General features: G+C 41.6%; 1 protein-coding gene across 2 annotated transcripts in view; it reads left to right on the top strand.

Annotated features, from left to right (window-relative positions):
* LOC118360561 (metabotropic glutamate receptor 4-like) overlaps positions 1–15879 on the top strand; it is a 297903-nt gene extending 282024 nt beyond the window's left edge. For both annotated transcript variants that reach the window (XM_052485188.1, XM_052485187.1), the window contains exons 10-11: positions 7585–7831; positions 11992–15879. In XM_052485188.1, coding sequence (XP_052341148.1) covers positions 7585–7831; positions 11992–12041 — 297 coding nt within the window. In that variant the 3' untranslated portion in view covers positions 12042–15879. The remainder of the gene's footprint in view (positions 1–7584; positions 7832–11991) is intronic.
* The last annotated feature ends 6959 nt before the right edge of the window (positions 15880–22838 follow it).

The raw sequence follows: 22838 nt of genomic DNA, 5'->3' as shown, positions 1-22838 counted from the left end.
TCTCCTCTGAAGAAAATGGAACGCGCATGGACCTGGGGATTACGCAATAATTCCGACGCAGGACACCGGGCGGACACCTGGTAAATGTAGTCTCTTATGGTCAATCTTCCAATTATATGCCTACAAATACGTCACAATGCTGCAGACACCTTGGGGAAACGACAGAAAGGGCAGGCTCATTCCTGGCGCATTCACAGCCATATAAGGAGACATTGGAACACAGCGCCTTCAGAATCTGGGGCATTTCCTGTATGAAATTTCATCTTGGCTTTGCCTGTAGCATTAGTTCTGGGGCACTCACAGATAATATCTTTGCAGTTTTGGAAACGTCAGAGTTTTTTCTTTCCAAAGCTGTCAATTACATGCATAGTCGAGCATCTTTTCATGACAAAATATCTTGTTTAAAACGGGAACGTTTTTTATCCAAAAATTAAAAGAGCTCCTATCTCGAAGAAGTTAACATAGCAGACTAGAAGGAATCAAGCTGAAGCTAGGTCTCCATTGGTCACGACCCTGAAAATCAACACGAGGTGAAGATGACAAAGTAGCCTCTAACAATTATTGTTACGGTGAGTAGCTGTTCTAAGTACTGTAAGATGTAAGAAAGTGAATTTAAGTAGGACCATCCGGTTATTCTCTTCACATTATTGCTGACTACACTGCTCTCATCACAACTTCGGGGATCATCCAGACAGCTGATTAGCTGTCCTCAGAAGACCACTGTTCCAGAACTATTGAAAGTAAACACTGACAACTAAGAAGAAGGGAATTATTTCAGAGATTTGCCACAAAAGAAGAGATCTTAGTCAGCCCTTTTAATTGTATTTTATTTTCTTTAATGTAATTTTCTTACGTCACCTTCTGCACTTCATGGTCAATTAACTGTTTCCGTGAAAGGGTAATAAGACTTCAATATTACCCAGAGTTCGTGAAGGAAATATGAGTCATAGATGTACAGATGTAGGATCTTAATTTGATCACCCTGTTGCAGGATAACTTTTCTGCAATGCATGAAATGTAAAACATATTTCAGGTTTAAAAACGCTTGCAATGTACATATTTTGCTCTAGTTTGGCTTCCTGAACTTGTTAGGAAATCCCCTTTCATCTCATATGACATTTGTCCTTCTATGACAAATATACATATTTTTTCTTTAAAATCTAGGAATTATTTTAGATTACTGGCTATAAATCGATTTCTGAATGTGCTACAGCAACAAAACCACTCTCCCCTGCTGTGTTACAATGTATGTATTCCAGCCATATGTTAGTGGCTGTGAGGTAGGGTTCAGCCAAGAGTTAAAGGAAAGTCAGAAGAGCGAATTAAATGATAGGAGGGAGTCCAAGCTGGGACATGCTAGCTTCAAGTATTGTCAGATTTCACATCCTGCTTCATACAGAGAGAAGAGACGTACTCCTGTGTCTGTGAGAATCCGTTCCACCACTCAATGCAAGCCATTTAAATCTACAGTGCCCACAGATTGATTTATAATCAAAAATGTCAGTCAGAACCAGAACCACGCATCAAAGATGTTTTAATTGTAATCAACATGATAATTCACATTTCCTGTTGCTGCAGGGTTATTGTCCTGCTGTAACAAGCTGGCTCAAATTAAGATCCTACATTTGTATCCTTCACTTTGTTGTTCAGTTTCAATCTTTTTTCACTGCCCCATAATGTGGACATAATGTTGGTATAATGCCAAGTATATCCTAGAGCAGACACACCTAAAGCTTATCACAGAAAGGTAAAAAATGCATGTGATTATTCTAGACAAGAGCAAAGCTGGGACAAAACCTTCATAGGTTTTGATATTATCCTTAATGTGTACAATTGAATTTCAGTTTCTGTTGGCTGTCATAAATGTACTGTCTGTATTGAGGAATATTGCTGTAGGAAACAAAGCAGCCATTGAGAGTCCCATACAGTTATAGTCCAATTACAGAGGTAAGCCTTTAGGAAGGTAATGGGCAATACAAAGAAAACCGTGGCCTTCTTTACGATGGTGGTAATTGCTGTTATTTTCAAAGAAAAACATAGAATTATGTTAACATTTACACCCTGAGCGACAGCATTGTCTGAGCACAAGATATGTGATGCACCTGAGTGAGACCTGGAATCTTTTACAAAGAGGTTAGCAGTGGCAGCATTTCGGTCTTCTATTTGGATGTGATTAGTGTACAGTGTACATTAGGGATACATTACTTTGCCTTAACTTAAGCCCAAAGCTTTTAGATTTTTAACAACCTCTAACTCTCAATGAACTAACTGAACAAATGTGCTTATGTCTTTTGGATCTCCTGCTGTCAATGTTTTGTTTTAGTTGTAGAGATACATTCTGAATCATTTGAACACCTTGCGTCCACCTACATGGGGTCTTGTTACATAACAAGAGCATGGTTATGATGGTGCCAGTGTTTCCCCAGATTATTTTCCTGGCATAGGGGGTTGCCTCACCTATACAATGAGAGGGGAAAAACTGCATGGTAGGGGTGTGCGTGGGTACACTCTTAGAAACATATGATAACCCTTTTTGGTTCCAGGTAGAACCCTCTGTGGAAAGGGTTATACATGGATCCCAAAACGTTCTATCTGGAACCAAGGGTTCTTTGATTTTTTTTTTTTTCTAAGGTTATATAGAGAGGGGATGGCTGGGGCTTTAGGCAGTTGATAGGATGAGGATGACACTCCTATTTGACTGGCAGCAGAAGTTCAGTCAGTCAATGAGGTGATGTGTGGCAGCATGAGTACAGTTAGCCCTGGAGGTGGTAGGTGGCATCAGTAGTACAGTCAACCCTGGAGGTGGTGGGTGACAATAGTAGACTGGCAGGTAGCTCTGTTAATTGTGCCTCCTGGTTGTCTCCTGGTTGAAAGGAGGGTGACACAACACCAAGCTCTCTTTTGTGCTTGATAAGGACAAGGCAGCTGATTGGCAGGGTTGTCAGAATAGGGTTAATCATGCATGACGATATGCACGCTCTGCCAATCTGGGATGTTTGAGAAGATGGAGAGCATTGGCTTTACATTGCTCTGACGTTGCACATGAAATTAAGCTTAAAGAGCAACTATAAGAGTTTGATCATGTTCTTTCAAGGCTGTACAATGGCTTCTGCACATTTTTTCTAAGTAATTAAAAGGGAAGCACTGCAGCAATGAGGTGTGAATTCAGTACGTTCTGTACTGTACGGTGGAAACATGATAAACGCTCATTCAAGCACAAAACAGCCTTAAAATATATTCCCTACTTCAAAGGAAGCTTATGCTGGCATCCAACCACTGAAAACGACAATAAGTAATGACTAACATCTTGAGCATTTTTGCTGCAAACAAAACCCAGCCAATGGCAAATACAGAAATCAGAAATCCAGTCATGACTCCAGCTGCTTTGATGTTGCAGAGGACAAAGAGGATACATGGGGATGGCTGGAATGGAAAACACTATCTATCTATAAATGCAGAAATAACCATTCCTGGTTTAAGTTAATCTTATGAATGGATTAATGTTTCCACATTGTTATCTGTTTGGAGGCGCTGTGTGAGGCTTTTCACTGTGATATTATGGGCCCAGTTACATTCCTGACATGTGGGAAAATGCAGAGGCAGTATCCTGTCAGAGGAAGGGCTGTAGATTGACAGGTGTGTAATCGTGGTGGCTCGGAAGGAGGGCCTGTTTCATGAGGCAATCTCACTAAATGGTCCCTGGCACTGTTTATCCTCAGTGATAAAGACACTTGCATGCAGAGGGCCAGGGATGGAGGGCTTTGGATGGCACTGTAGCTGCAGTCAGGTGCAGGTAGTCTGCAGGAGGCACAGCTGGAAACCGTCTTTTGTTTGATTGATTCAATCCAAGCCAGGTCTGGCAATTCCATACAAATATGCATAATTTGATCATCACGAATGATAAGGCTTTTTTTGGAAGATGTTACTTTCTGATAATAGGGTGATTATATTCTGGCCACTTACACCTATACACAAGGTACCGTAAATGTAGTTACCTTTTGCACGTCAGACTGTGGAATGAAACAGAATGCAGGGGGTGAAATCGCAGCACAGATTTCATAGCTTCTTTAGGAATGACAGGATGGCTTCGCCTGGTGGAGTCAGTCCTTGAGCACCATTTTCCTGCTGTGGCAATGAGGCATATTGGCGATCATATCAGTTTGTCAAGGCAGATTTATCTGGCGCGGGACAGAGGTCCTAGCCCCCTCACAGTGTTACTCCACTCTGTACTGTACGAAGGGGCAGCAATATTGTGCTGAGATCACCCAAGGCCATGTGAAATCTTCTCAGTAGATTACATACTCCCCCTCAGTACCCCTGTATTTCCCACTTCAAGGAAAGCCCATTGATGCTTGCAGCGTGATCAAATAATTAAATGACACTATCACGTTCGTTGAAATGAGTGGACCAAGGCGCAGCGTGCATAGAGTTCCACATGTTTATTAAAATGAAACTCGCCAATAAAAACAATAAACAGCAAACGAGACGTAACGACTGGAGTACTCACAGACACTACACAAAAACAAGATCCCACAAACTAAAAAGGTGGAAAAAATGCTGCCTAAGTATGATCCCTAATCAAAGACAACGATAGACAGCTGGCTCTGATTGGGAACCATACCTGGCAAACAAAGAAATTGAAAAACTAGAATGCCCACCCAAATCACACCCCGACCTAACCAAATAGAGAAATAAAAAGGCTCGAAGGTCAGGGCGTGACACACTCATTTTTCTCAGGCATCCTCAGGCATCCTTCTCCACTGACGTTTATTTAGGGGCTTCTATATACACAACACTTAAAGAAAAGCAGAAAGTCATAAGTCATAGGTACCATATGTCAGGCTGCACTAACTCTTTAGATGTACAGTGGGGCAAAAAAGTATTTAGTCAGCAACCAATTGTACAAGTTCTCCCACTTAAAAAGATGAGAGAGGCCTGTAATTTTCATCATAGGTACATTTCAACTATGACAGACAAAATGAGAAATAAAATCCAGAAAATCAAATTGTAGGATTTTTTATTAATTTATTTGCAAATTATGGTGGAAAATAAGTATTTGGTCAATAACAAAAGTTTATCTCAATACTTACAGAGGTCAAACAGAGGTCAAACGTTTTCTGTAAGTCTTCACAAGGTTTTCACACACTGTTGCTGGTATTTTGGCCCATTCCTCCATGCAGATCTCCTCTAGAGCAGTGATGTTTTGGGACTGTTGCTGGGCAACACGGACTTTCAACTCCCTCCAAAGATTTTCTATGGGGTTGAGATCTGGAGACTGGCTAGGCCACTCCAGGACCTTGAAATGCTTCTTACGAAGCCACTCCTTCGTTGCCCGGGCGGTGTGTTTGGGATCATTGTCATGCTGAAGGACCCAGCCACGTTTCATCTTCAATGCTCTTGCTGATGGAAGAAGGTTTTCACTCAAAATCTCACGATACATGGCCCCATTCATTCTTTCCTTTACACGGACCAGTCGTCCTGGTCCCTTTGCAGAAAAACAGCCCCAAAGCATGATGTTTCCACCCCCATGCTTCACAGTAGGTATGGTGTTCTTTGGATGCAACTCAGCATTCTTTGTCCTCCAAACACGACGAGTTGAGTTTTTACCAAAAAGTTATATTTTGGTTTCATCTGACCATATGACATTCTCCCAATCTTCTTCTGGATCATCCAAATGCTCTCTAGCAAACTTCAGTCGGGCCTGGACATGTACTGGCTTAAGCAGGGGGACACGTCTGGCACTGCAGGATTTGAGTACCTGGCGGCGTAGTGTGTTACTGATGGTAGGCTTTGTTACTTTGGTCCCAGCTCTCTGCAGGTCATTCACTAGGTCCCCCCGTGTGGTTCTGGGATTTTTGCTCACCGTTCTTGTGATCATTTTGACCCCACGGGGTGAGATCTTGTGTGGAGCCCCAGATCGAGGGAGATTATCAGTGTGTCTTCCATTTCCTAATAATTCCTCCCACAGTTGATTTCTTCAAACCAAGCTGCTTACCTATTGCAGATTCAGTCTTCCCAGCCTGGTGCAGGTCTACAATTTTGTTTCTGGTGTCCTTTGACAGCTCTTTGGTCTTGGCCATAGTGGAGTTTGGAGTGTGACTGTTTGAGGTTGTGGACAGGTGTCTTTTATAATGATAACAAGTTCAAACAGGTGCCATTAATACAGGTAACGAGTGGTGGACAGAGGAGCCTCTTAAAGAAGAAGTTACAGGTCTGTGAGAGCCAGAAATCTTGCTTGTTTGTAGGTGACCAAATACTTATTTATTTTATTTTCCACCATAATTTGCAAATAAATTCATTAAAAATCCTACAATGTGATTTTCTGGATTTTTTTTTCTCATTTTGTCTGTCGTAGTTGAAGTGTGAATAGTGAACCTATGATGAAAATTACAGGCCTCTCTCATCTTTTTAAGTGGGAGAACTTGCACAATTGGTGGCTGACTAAATACTTTTTTGCCCCACTGTAAGTATTTCAGCATCCAGACTGAAGATAGAGCTGCAAAAAATGTAGAGTGCCAAAGCAGCACTATAACTAATGCATGTCATCTGTTGACATTCTCATGACAGACGACCTGTCGGGTTATTCCCTGTTGCCATAACACTAAGTTACTCATAATGTCTGGAAACACAATATCAGTCTACACCTCGGGCAAATCTATTAGGGATGTGGCTGGGAGCTGTGTTTGCAGTTTACACCCTTCCCCCTTTGTTCATCAGGCCCAGAATAGCTCAGCAACCCTGTCCCAAAGGCAGACAGAATGATATTCCAAATAAGACATTGTAAAAGAAAAGCTTTTTGCGGTTTTCCAGGAGAATAATCCTGATGTTCACCACAGAGAGTAAATGTATATGACAATCTTCAACGTATTATCTTCTCTGTTTTTGCAGTTACAGTGCTTTATAATGCATAATGCATTAATGCATTTGTTTTCTACTGCTGTAGTAAATCAGTCTGTACTGTCTAACAACTCATTCAGATGACCTATATGATCAGACACGAAAACACATTTAATCCCATTGAGAATATTATATAGTTTATATGGGAAAAGCACTCCGAGGCACACACTCAGGCATTGTGTTGATGTTCTCAAGATGCCTCTCCCTGATCCTTGCATGTAGCCGTGCTTTCTGTGCACAGCTGTGAGTCCCAGCTGCCTTTACACTCAGTTGACTCCAACCACTCTACCACAGCCCCAGGCCCCAGGGGGAAGACATCTGTAATACAGTCACTCACTGGGAGGCCTCCTCCATTAGTCACATGTCATAAACAAACAAATAGACACACCAATAAAAACATAAACAGGAGTTGATGAATAATTCCTAAAGCACTTGAAAACAAAGCAGTGTCCACTCCATGTGTCTTATCGCGTCTGATGTTGGGGGTTTGATGTTGCTGGAAGATCTACTAGGAGACAACTGCACTCATATGTTGTCTTGTTTAAACAATGTATAACTAGGTAATGTACTTTCAAAATATCAAAGGTCAATGCTGTCACAGGGATCTTGAGAACCCTCTCCTTAGCCACTTGAACAGCACCATATCTTTCTTGTTGTGTAACAATGTTTCCTTTGTCTCCTTCACAGATGTACATCCAGACCACGACTTTGACCATCTCTGTGAGCCTGAGTGCCTCTGTGTCTCTGGGAATGCTCTACATGCCAAAGGTCTACGTGGTCCTTTTCCACCCGGAGCAGAACGTGCCCAATCGCAAGCGCAGCCTCAAGGCTGTCGTCACCGCAGCCACCATGTCCAACAAGTTCCCCACCAAGGGTGGCCTCCGTCCCAACGGAGAGGCCAAGTCTGAGCTCTGTGAAAGCCTGGAGACACAAGGTTAGCAGCGAAGGCCTCAGGGTTAGGGATGGAGCGAGGGGGAAATGGTAATCAGGGGGAAGAGAGGACAAAAAGACACACATTTAGTTTTTACAACACTCTGTCCTTGAGTTTATGCCTTAAAGTCAGTCAGAACTTAATTTTGAGGGGAAAGTATCAGGCTTGAAAAATGAAAAGCAATGCACTTGCCTCTATATAAACTTAATTGATGGTATTGTTATTTTACACCTCAACAGCTTTGTGAAATTATCTATTTATTTTATTTTCAGGATGTAGGGAATTGGTAGTACATTTTGTTTCATGCCAACCCTAGTAGCATCAAGCATTGGCTGGTGCTCTGAAACGTGGCACTGTCGGCAAACAGGACATAAAGAACAGCACAGGGTGTGATGGATCGATAGGAAAGGCTTCACATTCAGGTATCATCCTGCAGAGATGGCCATTCATATTAACTTTCCAAATCCAAATCAAATCAAATGTATTTATATAGCCCTTTGTACATCAGCTGATATCTCAAAGTGCTGTACAGAAACCTAGCCTAAAACCCCAAACAGCAAGCAATGCAGGTGTAGAAGCACGGTGGCTAGGAAAAACTCCCTAGAAAGGCCAAAACCTAGGAAGAAACCTAGAGAGGAACCAGGCTATGAGGGGTGGCCAGTCCTCTTTCGGCTGTGCCAGGCGGAGATTATAACAGAACATTGCCAAGATGTTCAAATTTTCATAAATGACCAGCATGGTCAAATAATAATAATCACAGTAGTTGTCGAGGGTGCAGCAAGCCAGCACCTCAGGAGTAAATTTCATTTGGCTTTTCATAGCCGATCATTAAGAGTATCTCTACCACTCCTGCTGTCTCTAGAGAGTTGAAAACAGCAGGTCTGGGACAGGTAGCACGTCCGGTGAACAGTTCAGGATTCCATAGCCGCATGCAGAACAGTTGAAACTGGAGCAGCAGCACGGCCAGGTGGACTGGGGACAGCAACGAGTCATCATGCCAGGTCGTCCTGAGGCATGGTCCTAGGGCTCATGTCCTCCGAGAGAGAGAAATTAAGAGAGAAAGAGAGAATTAGAGAGAGCATACTTAAATTCACACAGGACACCGGATAAGACAGGAGAAGTACTCCAGATATTACAAACTGACCCTAGCCCCCCGACACACTACTGCAGCATAAATACTGGAGGCTGAGACAGGAGGGGTCAGGAGACACTGTGGCCCCATCCGATGAGACCCCCGGACAGGGCCAAACAGGAAGGATATAACCCCACCCACTTTGCCGAAGCACAGCCCCCACACCACCAGTCTCCATTGGTGCAATAGGAGGCAAGATTATTGCTCCAGCACTTCAGCCCCATCCTACAGTAACACAGCTGCCGTGGTCGGAATGATCAAAATCCCTAAATGTAAAAGCGTATTCCAAATCATGAGAAAATAAGTTGATTTATGGATAGTCACGCTCATTCATCCATACAGAATGACGTTTTCCTGTATCTAATGCATCATCAGTCAATATTCCCATTACCTTTGGAGAACCAAAGCCAATGTTGAGAACATGTTCTGAATCCTCTATCCCAGTGCTATTTCAAATATGCAGTTGCACTTCCTCTGAATGTGTAGGAAACAGGAGATGAAACTCTCAATATGGGGTATGTCAAAGATACTGCTACAAGGAGATGAACAGAGTTATAAAAAATGGAAAAAATGATTATAGCACCCATGGGAAATGCTCCCCCAATTTCACAGTTTGACATCTATACCATGACCCATCTGGCCCAAGTCAGAGGACTAACAGCTGCTCTTTGTGCTTGTGTGTCAGACTGTGACGAGGGAGGAGAGCCCTGTGAGGGACTTTAGACGCTCAGGTAACGGGTGGAGAGCCTGACAATCAGCCTGCCTCTCATTCTGTATGACTGACCAATTCTCCCCCATTTACTTTGTGCCAATGTTCAGTTGGATCCCATGCCTGCCTAAGATATGTACTGTATGCACAAAAACGTACCCACGGCTATAGCACCTTGGATGGTGTCAGACATTTATCACACTAACATACACACCCTTGACCCACAGACGTCGGTAGACAATGTTGGCGTGTTGTACTGCAAATGGCCTGAGAATGTGGTAACAGCCTGATGGCAACGGATGTAGGGAAATGACACCACTGTGGGCTGAATGCAGGGGATAGCCTCGCATCCCCAGTCATTTGTTTCCCACGTTGACAAACAGAGGAATTTGCTGTAATGGGACGTAGAACAACAATAAGATGTGGGAAAAGGGGAAAGACAGATGTGTCCACAAGCTCCAATTCTTTCTGGACCATTTTTTTTTTTTAAATCTTGGCATCGCAGAGCATAAATATTTAAATTAGGTTAATTTATCAATGCTGCTCTGAGAGAGGTTCTGAGTGGAATGGAGAGTGCCCCCCACCCTCCCCACCTACCATTCCCCCACTACACATCCAACCCTCCAGTACTGTTGTCCCACACACCCTCCCTCTCCCCCCAATACACATCCCACCCTCAAAAACGGTTGCCTCCCACAACCTCCCTCTCAACGCATCACACATCCATCCATCCCTCACGTACTGTTGCCTCCCACACCCTCCTCTCCTCCCACTACACATCCATCCCTCACGTACTGTTGCCTCCCACACCCTCCTCTCCTCCCACTACACATCCCACCCTCCAGTACATTTGCCCCCCACTCATGCTGTCAGCAGTCGCCGCTCAGATTTATCTGCTCTGACTCACCCAAACTGCAAATGCTGTTGTGGACAAGATTGGCAGATATGTGTGATGATTTCAGTGTAGAACAAGTGAACTGGTGACGGATTTATTTAGAGAGGACATAACCATATCGGTCAGGCCACAACTTGATAAAATAAGTAAACTGTGTGAGATCCACGTTCACCATGTACTGCATAGTTACACATTGTCATCTTATGCTCAATGTTATCACAATTCTCCAAGCTATCGCTATGCTTTTCCTAAATGTTTTCATTTCTATCGACATGGTGCCACTGTTACATGCTTTGCTCGGTGCACAGAGAAAGATCTGAATATAGTTACTGAGCCTTGCATTTGAATGAGTACTATTGCATCACATACTACCCTATACTGTACTTAAAACAGGGCCGGCTCCAGGCATAAGTGGCTTTTTTCTTGGAACTGATTCGGGGTCTCAATTTACCGTTGAGAGCAAGTTCGAAATTTAGTTGTGCACCCGCAATGTTTCTCTTGGTATGTCAGTCACTGACAGTCACTCAATTAGCAATGTCAGCTAACAATTTTCATACTGGTAAGTTAGTCTACCCAGCTTTCTAAACTTGTAGCAATCATGCCCAAATACTGACCGGTCACGCAGGGCACGTGCCCACGGTCCCTGTCCTCCAGCAGAGCTCATTGGTTTTGTTAGTCACTCTCACTCAGATATAATTTACATGGCATAAGTTATGGCAAAATCCAAAAGGCTAGAGCCGGCCCTGACGTAAAATTAACTGCAAGGGATACTTTACCATTAAATAGTCTGTACTTATAGGTCAAGCTGCAATTACTGGTTAAATAAGTCATTCTTAAGTCACTTTCAGAACAGTATATATCCATGTGGAGACATCTCACTGGGCACAGACGTCAATTCAATGTCTATTCCACGTGGGATCAACATGATTTCATTGAACTGATGTTGTTTCAACCAGTGTGTGCCCAGTGGGTTGTTACAACAGCATCCTGATAAGCAATTCAATATTAGTTTTGAGAGTCAATTACTAACTATAGCCACATCTGTACCCTGCTCTGCCCTACTTTCCAGCAGATCAAGGACATCTGCATTTAGATTCAATTTACACAGTTGGCAACACATTTCCTAGGAAGTTAAATAATTATTGTAATACTAACCACACAACATGAAAAATGCTACCAGTGCTTGCTATGCATATTAATTACTCTCTTACTCCACTGTTGGTTCCACCTGTACTCCCTGTTGACACTTGTGGTCTAAGGAAGTCATGCATAAATAGAAACTGTGCCGACAATCACCTTAATGGACTGGAAGATAAGCCCCTGACAGATGGTTAAATAAGCCTTAATTGAATTGCCCAAATCTTCACCCACATCGTTTCCTTTCGCTCTTCTTTCCCTATCTTCCTCTTTCACGGCTCTATTCACAGCATTGGCCTCCAAGCAGACATACATCAGCTACAGTAACCATGCCATCTAAGAGACAGGCAGTGGAACTCCGGCTTGGAAGAATAGCAAGGACCTGCCCGTGGGGTGAACAAACACCAAAAACTGGAGCACCAAGATGCAAGAGCAGTGGCAAAGGTGGAGAAATGAGAATGAGAATAATCACTCAACATACAGAACTGATGTCACTATTTTCAAGAGGACAAGGCAAGGCAAATATATTGAATGCCAAACAAAAGCAGTGGGGGGTGGGGAAGTGGGGATGTCAGGTAGACAGTGATGTCTCCCCTCCCCATCCTCCTTGTGACATGTCAGATACACCAGGCAATTACATTTCCAAATTCAGTCAGAGCCAATGACTTCAATTCAGTGTTTTCCTTCTGGAGTTTATATAACAGCATTTCTCTTCTGGTGTTTTGTCTGAAGCTTACGAACACCCTCTTCGGTAAGAGTGAATTGAGTTTTCTCTTTGTGTGCAGCAGTGTTGTGTCTCTCTCTACCAGTAGTAATGTGCAATTATTTGCCTCCCTTTCTACTCTGTCCTTTCCAATACGGGTGAAATGCTGAACATAATATCAAATTAGTCAAAGCTGTCAAAAGTAGATGAAAAAGTGTGTTGTTGGTGTGGGGTAAGTCTTCATTCAAGGCCAAAATAAACTAATATTAATCCTCAGGCTCTGTAACATTAACATTATGTTGTCATCGTTTTAATGAAGGTCATAGTTGTGAAAAAGAGCCAACAAGTATGCACCTTTCCAACTTTTAACATGTATGAATATTCAGTGTTACAGCAGGGGTCCAATAAGTGTTTTCTTAACATTTTGTACATCAAATAAAGCGATGGATTTTCACAGATGATAGCAATATCATAGCTGACACCATCTTTACGGGCTTATATACAGTCATAGAGCATGCCTGTGGGAGCATAATGTGTACTGTGCTGTGTTTTCAAAATCTATTAAATCCAACATGTGTGAGGATTGTGGTTCAACAGACACAGTGGCATTATCATGTTTTGACTATTACACACACGGTACCTTATGCAGATTAATGCAGATTAGAATACATGAAATGGCATAAGAACTGGCTAAAAAGTCAAAGTATTGTATGTTCAACACCGCCTACTTTTTCAGTGAAATACAGCTTCAAGACTACAGCCCATAGACAGCCATGCACTGCCTCAGTGTATTCATGCTGGCATTCTCACATGTGAGAATATCATTTCATGGTCTTGTTCCATTAAAAATTCAGCAGTTCCATCTCAATGTGACGGATTTGGAATCTGTACCAGATATGTCTAACATATAGCTAGCTATTGGCGATAGGTTAAGTAATGGTACAAAACACTCTTTGGAGCATCAGCAGTGTACTCTGTCTAGTGTGCACCATCCTTGGTTACGTTATTGACTCATTTGCCATGCACCTGTGATTTCTGTAATAGTGCTTGTTCCCTTAATGTTGTTCAGAGAAAGGAAGTCCCTCCACATCCACATGAGGGAATTGGGTTTAAAATCCCCTAAGGATGATATACATGCCTGTGCGGAAATCTAATTAGCATAATACAAAAATCCCCATAAGAATCTGTCAGTTTAAGCTAGAGATATCTGTTTGTTTGCATTGGATGCATCTCAATCCACCGCACCCAGCAATGTAACACTTCTGCATCTGCGTTGAAAGGTGACAGAGTTAGAGAGGTGTTTGACAGACCATGAGACATCCCGAAATAACAATTTGGACGTGACAATTATTGGTCTTTTCACAAAACCGTCTGAACGGTTTGGCCTAAAAGCTATTATGACCCCTCTATGCAAAGATGAGACTCTCACGAACAGGAGGATGTTGTTTCCTGTTTTTTCAAATAACACGAACATGTCAGTGGTTTTGCTCTAAGACCCCTACAAGCGACCCCCTGTATCGTCTGAAGTCCGTATGACCGATCTACCAACATCTGTCTGTAGAGTCCGAACAGTTTGGGCTATGTACTAATAACCTGTGTAAAGGTGAGACTCTGACAAACACGTAAATGTTGGTTTGTTGCTCTTGGATGCGCACAGACCTCACAAGACTCGTCTGAAGGTCCTCCGGTACCAGATGAAAAATTGAATGGAAGTATATACACTGCATTCGGAAAGTATTCAGGACCCTTGACCTTTTTCCTGATCAACCCACACAGAATACCCAATAATGACAAAGTGAAAACAGGTTTTTAGAAATGTTTGCAAATGTATAAAAAAAATAAAAACAGAATTACATTTTTACACAAGAATTGAGACCCTTTGCTATTAGACTAACATCCCGTTTCCATTGATCATCCTCAATGTTTCTACAACTTGATTGGAATCCACCTGTGGTAAATTCAATTGATTGAACATGATTTGGAAAGGTACACACCTGTCTATATAAGGTCCCACAGTTGACAGTGTAGGTCAAAGCAAAAACCAAGCCATGAGGTCGAAGGAATTGTCCGAGCTCCGAGACAGGATTGTGTTGAGGCACAAATCTGGGGAGGGGTACCTAAACATTTCAGCAGCATTGAAGCTCCCCAAGAACACAACGGCCTCCATCATTGTTAAATGATGGAGTCCCTTCCTAGAGTTGGCCAACTGGCCAAACTGAGCAATCGGGGGAGAAGGACCTTGGTCGGGGAGGTGACCAAGAACCAGATGGTACTCTGAAAGAGCTCCAGAGTTCCTCTGTGGAGATGGGAAAACCTTCCAGAAGGACATCTCTGCAGCACTCCACCAAACACCTGCCTCTGATTGAGAACCAATCCAGGCAACGATAGACTTACCTAGACACCTAAAAGAACACAACCCCATAAATCTACAAAAACCCCTAGACAAGACAAAACACATAAATCACCCATATCACACCCCCGCCTAACCAAAATAATAAAGAAAACAAAGATAACTAAGGCCAGGGTGTGACATAAATACAGGTGTTCCAAGATTGTAGCGTCATACCCAAGAAGACTTGAAGCTGTAATCGCTGCCAAAGGTACTTCAACAAAGTACTGAGTAAATGGTCTGAATTCTTATGTAAATTTGATATTTCAGTTATTTATATTTAATACATCTGCAAACATTTCTGAAAACATGTTTTTGCTTTGCCATTAAACAATTTAATCAATTTTAAAATGAGGCTGTAATGTAACTAAATGTGGGAAAAGTCAAGGGGTCTGAATACTTTATGAATGCAATGGGAGACTGTTTAGTGACACAAATAAGGGCTTAAGAGTAAGCCTATACAAATCTCTCCTCTCATCTGCACTGTGGCCATGCTTCATTGTTGTTAGTCATACATTATTGTTAGTTTAATTTCATCATTCCGGGAAAAATATCAGCATTAGTGTTACCACATCAAGGACAGTCAGTAAATAGGGTAAGAAAAAGATTGGCAAGATTCTGTACCACAGAAATTCATATAATATGGTAATTGGAAAAATGATTCTATAAGCTCCATAAGGAAAACAACTGTAGAAGACGTTTATAAATAATATTGGATAGAAAAGGACAACCCTGTCTGTTTAATTTATGATTCTCAACACTCTGCTTCAACAATGATCCCAGATGTTGCAGCAAAATTAAATGTTTTCATTTTTCATTGTTTAAGATAAAGTATTGTGGGATTGTTTGTGTTTGTGAATATGATGATTTACTGTTTGTGCCTCCCCTTCATCTTTTTTCCAACACTTGCAAAATAGAGTATGTAAGTGCTGATCGAACTAAATGGCAAGTTAATGTATGTTATTACAAATTAATTGATCATGTCTGCTTTATGTACTGACCTATTAAAAATGAAGAAAAATAAAAAATAAAAATGACAGTGCCTGGATATTTATGAATTATCTATAGAAAACATGAAAATGTGTTGAGCATGTTAATTTTTATACAAGATATTTATAATAAAATACTGTTTTTCAAAACAACATACTGCTTCTTATTGTTGAGGTCAGAATATGACATGTTAATGATGACATTATCTCCGGGGAAACCACAGTGCTGTTCGAACCCTAGCCTAAGAAATGCATGGACAGGGAGAGATTTGTACTGGGGACACGCAGGCAAGATGGAACAATTCATCATTAGTATTCTTTATCTGCAGGACATACTGTAGGAAATACACAGGCAGAGGGACCAACAACGTTGCACCAGCACCACCCCTGCAGCATTCAGGAATAATTGATCTTCTGCAACCCAACACAGCCAGACTCTGAGCTAAGGCCATTAAAACCCCAGCCTTCATGCCTTATTTTTGTTTTCTGTTTAAAGGGATGTCACTTCTATTACAGACAATGTGGTAACATAACCTGCGTGTACAAAACAATAAGTACACCTTCCTAATACTGAGTTGCACCCCTCGTTTTACCCTCAGAACAGCCTCAATTAATCAAATAAAATGTTATTTGTCACATGCGCCGAATACAACAGGTTGAAATGCTTACATTGACATGCTTACTTACAAGCCCTTAAAAAACTTGTTATGGCTGGGGGCAGTATTGAGTAGCTTGGATGAATAAGGTGCCCAGAGTAAACTGTCTGCTACTCAGGCCCAGTTTCTAATATATGCACATTATTGGTAGATTTGGATAGAAAACATTCTGAAATTTCTAAAACTGTTTGAATGATGTCTGTGAGTATAACATAATTCATATGGGAGGCAAAAACCCGAGAAAAATCCAACCAGGAAGTGGGAAATCTGAGGTTTGTAGTTTTTCAAGTCATTGCCTATCGAATATACAGTGTCTATGGGGTCATATTGCACGTTCTAAGGCTTCCACTAGATGTCAACAGTCTTTAGAACCTTGTTTGATGCTTCTATTGTGAAGTGGGGGCGAATGAGAGGGGAATGAGTCAGAGGTCTGCCAGAGAGGCATGAGCTGACCATGCACGTTCACGTGATAGCTCATTTTCTAGTTGGAACATTATTTATGTTAAAAACATCCTAAAGATTGATTCCATATATCGTTTGACATGTTTCTACGGACTGTAACGACATTTTTTTACTTTTCGTCTCACCTAGTGATCGCGCGTCATGAATTTGGATTACTGTGCTAAACGTGCGAACAAAAAGGAGGTATTTGGACATCAATGATGGACTTTATCGAACAAATCAAACATTTATTGTGGAACTGAGATTCCTGGGAGTGGATCCTGATGAAGATCATCAAAGGTGAGTGAATATTTATATTGCTATTTCTGTTGACTACACAACATGGCGGATATCTGTTTGGGTTGTTTTGGTCTCTGAGTGCTGTACTCAGATTATTGCATGGTGTGCTTTTTCGGTAAAGCTTTTTTGAAATCTGACACAGCGGTTGCACTAAGGACAAGTGTATCTATAATTCCATGCATAATAGTTTTATCTTTTATCAATGTTTATTATGAGTATTTCTGTAAATTGATGTGGCTCTCTGCAAAATCACTTGATGTTTTGGAACTACTGAACATAACGTGCCAATGTATACTGAGATTTTTTATATTAATATGAACTTTTTCGAACAAAACATATATGTATTGTGTAACATGAAGTCCTATGAGTGTCATCTGATGAAGATCATCAAAGGTTAGTGATGAATTTATCTCTATTTCTGATTTTTGTGACGCCTAACATAATCATTTGGTTTGCTTTCGTCGTAAAGCCTTTTTGAAATCGGACACTGTGGTGGGATTAATAAGAAGTGTATCTTTAAAATGGTGTAAAATAATTGTATGTTTGAGGAATTTTAATTTTGGGATTTCTGTTGTTTTGAATTTGGCGCCCTATACTTTCACTGGTTGTTGTCATATCATCCTGTTAGCGGGATCTCAGCCCAAATAGGTTTTAACCAACAATGCAGTTGTAATAAAATACCCCCGCAAAAAGTAAGAGATATGAAAAATAAATCATTAAAGAGCAGACGTAAAAAACAATAGCGGGGCAATATCTTTACAAATTTATATCTTTATATCTGTATCTTTACAAAGCCAATGTGTCAATGTGCACTGGTGTTGAGGTAATTGAGGTAATTATGTACATGCAGGTAGAGTTACTAAAGTCGCTATGCATAGATAATAACAGAGTAGCCAGTTCTAGTTTGTTGTTGATGTGGACACCAAGGACCTTGAAGCTCTCAACCTGCTCCACTACAGCCCCATCGATGAGAATGGTGGCGTGCTCGGTCCTCCTTTTCCTGTCGTACACAATCATCTCCTTAGTCTTGGTTACATTGAGGGTTAGGTTGTTATTCTGGCACCACCCGGCAAGGTCTCTGACCTCCTCCCTATAGGCTGTCTCATCGTTGTCGGTGATCATTCCTACCACTGTTGTGTCATCAGCAAACATATGGATGGTTTTGGAGTTGGGCCTGGCCATGCAGTCATGAGTGAACATGGAGTACAGGAGGGGACTGAGCACGCACCCCTGTGGGGCCCCCTTGTTGAGGATCAGCGTGGTGGATGGGTTGTTACCTACCCTCACCACCTGGGGGCAGCCCGTCAGGAAGTCTAGGATCCAGTTGAAGAGGGAGGTGTTTAGTCCCAAGGTCCTTAGCTTAGTGATGAGCTTTGAGGGCACTATGGTGTTGAACGCTGAGCTGTAGTGAATGAATAGCATTCTCACATAGGTGTTCCTTTTATCCAGGTGGGAAAGCGCAGTGTGGAGTGCAATAGAGATTGCGTCATCTATGGATCTGTTGGTGCGGTATACAAATTGGAGTGAGTCTTAGGTTTCTGTGATAATGAGGTTGATGTGAGCCATGACCAGCCTTTCAAAGCATTTTATAGCTACAGACGAGAGTGTTACAGGTCGGTTGTCATTTAGGCAGTGAAGACACTTGCCAGTTGGTCAGAGCATGCTCGCTGTACACATCCTGGTAATCCGTCTGGCCCTGTGGCCTTGTGAATGTTCACCTGTTTAAAAGTCTGTTTAATATCCTAGCTTCTGGGCCTGAGTAGCAGGCAGTTTACTTTGGGCACGCTTTTCATCTGGAGGTGAAAATATTGCCCCCTACCCTTTCCCTGCATTAAAGTCACCGGCCACTAGGAGCGCCGCCTCTGGATGAACGTTTTCCTGTTTGCTTATTGGCGGAATACAGCTCCTTTAGTGACGTTTTAGTGCCAACCTCGCTTTATGGTGGAGTGTAGACAGGTACGAAAAATACAGATGAAAACTCTCTTGGTAAAGTAGATAGTGTGGTCTACAGCTCTTCATGAGATACTCTACCTCAGGTGAGCAAAACCTTCAGACTTCCTTAGATATCATGCACCAGCTGTTGTTTACATAAATGCATAGGCCCCTGCCCCGTGTCTTACCAGAGGCTGCTGTTCTGTCTTGCCGATAGTGTATAACCCGCCAGCTGTATGTATTTAAAGTCATCGTTCAGTCACGACTCAATGAAATATAAGATATTACAGTTTTTAATGTCCCTTTGGTCGGATATACGTGCTTTCAGTTCATCCCATTTATTTTCCAGTAATTGAACGTTAGCTAGCAGAAGGGAAGCCAAGGGCAGATTAGCCACTCGCCGCCTGATCCTTGCAATGCACCCTGATCTTTTGCCTTGAAATCTCTGCTTCCTTCTCCAGTGAAACACGGGGATCGGGGCCTGGTCGGGTGTCTGCAGTATTGTCCAATTTTAAGTGAGTAATCCCAGTTCTGATGTCCAGAAGCTCTTTTCGGTCATATGAGATGGTAGCAGCAACATTATGTACAGAACAAGTGAATTTAAAAATATATATATCTATAAATAGCATGATTAGTTGAGAGCCGATAAAGACAGCAGTCCTACCCTCCGATGCCATCATGTTATGGGGCATGAACTCTACAAGGTGTCAAGCGTTGCACAGGGATGCTGGCCCATGTTGGCTCCAATGCTTCCCACATTTGTGTCACGTTGGCTGGATGTCTATTGGGTGGTGGACTATTCTTGATACATACAGGAAACTGTGTGAAAAACCCAGCAGCGTTGCAGTTCTTGACACAAACTGATGAGCCTGGCACCTACTACCATACCCCGTTCAAAGGCACTTAAATATTTTGTCTTGCCCATTCTCCCTCTGAATTGTACATATACACAACCCATGTCTCAATTGTCCCAAGGCTTAAAAATACTTATTTATAACCAGTCTCCTCCCCATCTACACTGATTAATGTGGATTTAACAAGTGACATCAATAAGGGATCATAGCTTTCACCTGGATTCCCCTGGTCAGTCTATGTCATGAAATGTTTCGTATGTCATAATGTTTTGTGCACTCAGTGTAGATCAGTGCAAATATTCAAATTCCAAAAGTTTCCTTTGAATGGAGAGAAGGATTGCTACTTCCCAACAACACCAACCCCCACAAATACAGCGAGACAAAGAAATGGTTGTAGAAAACAATTAGAAGTGGAAAACACATTATAGCACAGAATCATTTTTTACAAGGATTTTGCAAGTGATTAATCATGTTAGTGATGACAGCAGAAAAATAGATCTGTTGCACCAGCTCTGCTATTTTATACCATTGTTCTTAGTGCATAATTATTCATGATAATTGCTTGCGAGGCAGAGACAAATGACCACAATGTAGATCATCTTAAATGAGTTCAATAAGAATCTGATCCCGACCTACCCAGTTTTGTTCCCAATTAACTGTATACTGTTCCAACCCTAAATGGTCCTTTACATCTGCAGATCACAATATGTATGGTAATAACTATTCATTTTGAGCATAAAAGGTAAGGGAAATACCAGATGTGACAAGGAGATCAATGGAACACAGACAATGGGGCACCATTCAAAATATCTGATCGAACAAAGTGGATATTCGTTATTTTCATCATGATGTGCGTGTTCTAACAAGCACACTGAAATACAATTTAGATATATTTGTCTGTTTTCGCTGAATATTATGTAGAAGTTGTCCTTTTCTGGTTTAGAAAATAATTATGCTAAATGGTAACTCCCATTCGTGTAAGCTGGTAACATTGCTAACCATATAGAAATGGGTGGGAGTCTTTTTAAATGTAATGCAGTTGATTGGTAACGATGGTAACGATGACATGAACATTGGGGTTGACATACATACCAGCATAGTGTGAAATCCACATACTGTATAAATCTTCTTAGGGATAGCCCCCTTTTTTAAAATTTTTGCCTAATATGACATACCCAAATCTAACTTCCTGTAGCTCAGGCCCTAAAGCAAGGATATGCATATTCTTGGTACCATTTGAAAGAAAACACTTTGAAGTTGGTGGAGATGTGAATTGAATGTAGGAGAATATAACGCAATAGATCTGGTAGAAGAAAATACACAGAAAAAAACAACCCGTTTCTTTTTCTACCACCACCATTTTTCTGCAAGAATATCATCAAATCTGTATACTTGGACTTTGATTTAGCTTTTCCAGTATTAGTAGCCATATTACAAGTTCAACATTTGTAAAACAACCAGTTCTCATAACTTCATAACTCTGAATTGTCTTAGAATTTTTGTCCAAAGGGAAAAGGCATGCTGTCGCAAAAAGTTAGCATCTACATTTTGCGAAAGATACAGGGAGATTTAAGCCAATTTAAGTCAAAACTGTAACTAGGCACTCGGGAACATTCAATGTTGTCTTGGTAAGCAACTCTAGTTTATATTTGGCCTTGTGTATTAGGCTATTTTCCTGCTGAAAGGTGAATTTGTGTCCCAGTGTCTAGGATTTTGCCTATGCTTAGCTCTATTCTGTTTATTTTTATTTAAAAAAAACTCCCTAGTCCTTGCCGATGACAAGCATACCCATAGGATGATGCAGCCACCACCTTGCTTGAAAATATGAATAATAGTACTCAGTGATGTGTTGGATTTGCCCCAACATAAAGCTTTGTATTCAGGACATAAAGTTAAGTTCTTTACCAGATTTTTGGCAGTTTTCCTTTCTTGCCAAACAGGATGCATATTTTGGAATATGTTTTATTCCGTATAAGCTTCCTTCTTTTCAATCCATCATTTAGGTTAGTATTGTGGAGTAACTCCAATGTTGTTGATCCATTCTCAGTTGTATTGTAACGTAGACGCTGGGAGTGGAGAAGCAGGTGAGGTGGTAACTTCAATATAACAAACATGGAGGGATGTAACGTAGGAGTAGAGTCTAGACATGAACAACAGAAACAACACTGTAACGTAGACGCTGGGAGTGGAGAAGCAGGTGCAGGTGGTAACTTCAATATAACAAACATGGAGGGATATAACGTAGGAGTAGAGTCTAGACATGAACAACAGAAGCAACACTGTAACGTAGACGCTGGGAGTGGAGAAGCAGGTGAGGTGGTAACTTCAATATAACAAACATGGAGGGATGTAACGTAGGAGTAGAGTCTAGACATGAACAACAGAAACAACACTGTAACGTAGACGCTGGGAGTGGAGAAGCAGGTGCAGGTGGTAACTTCAATATAACAAACATGGAGGGATATAACGTAGGAGTAGAGTCTAGACATGAACAACAGAAACAACACTGTAACGTAGACGCTGGGAGTGGAGAAGCAGGTGCAGGTGGTAACTTCAATATAACAAACATGGAGGGATATAACGTAGGAGTAGAGTCTAGACATGAACAACAGAAACAACACTGTAACGTAGACGCTGGGAGTGGAGAAGCAGGTGCAGGTGGTAACTTCAATATAACAAACATGGAGGGATATAACGTAGGAGTAGAGTCTAGACATGAACAACAGAAGCAACACTGTAACGTAGACGCTGGGAGTGGAGAAGCAGGTGCAGGTGGTAACTTCAATATAACAAACATGGAGGGATATAACGTAGGAGTAGAGTCTAGACATGAACAACAGAAACAACACTGTAACGTAGACGCTGGGAGTGGA

Source organism: Oncorhynchus keta, chromosome 28 (genome assembly GCF_023373465.1).
Source record: "Oncorhynchus keta strain PuntledgeMale-10-30-2019 chromosome 28, Oket_V2, whole genome shotgun sequence".
Classification (NCBI taxonomy): Eukaryota; Metazoa; Chordata; class Actinopteri; order Salmoniformes; family Salmonidae; genus Oncorhynchus; species Oncorhynchus keta.
This window is presented reverse-complemented; position numbering and strand designations above follow the sequence as displayed.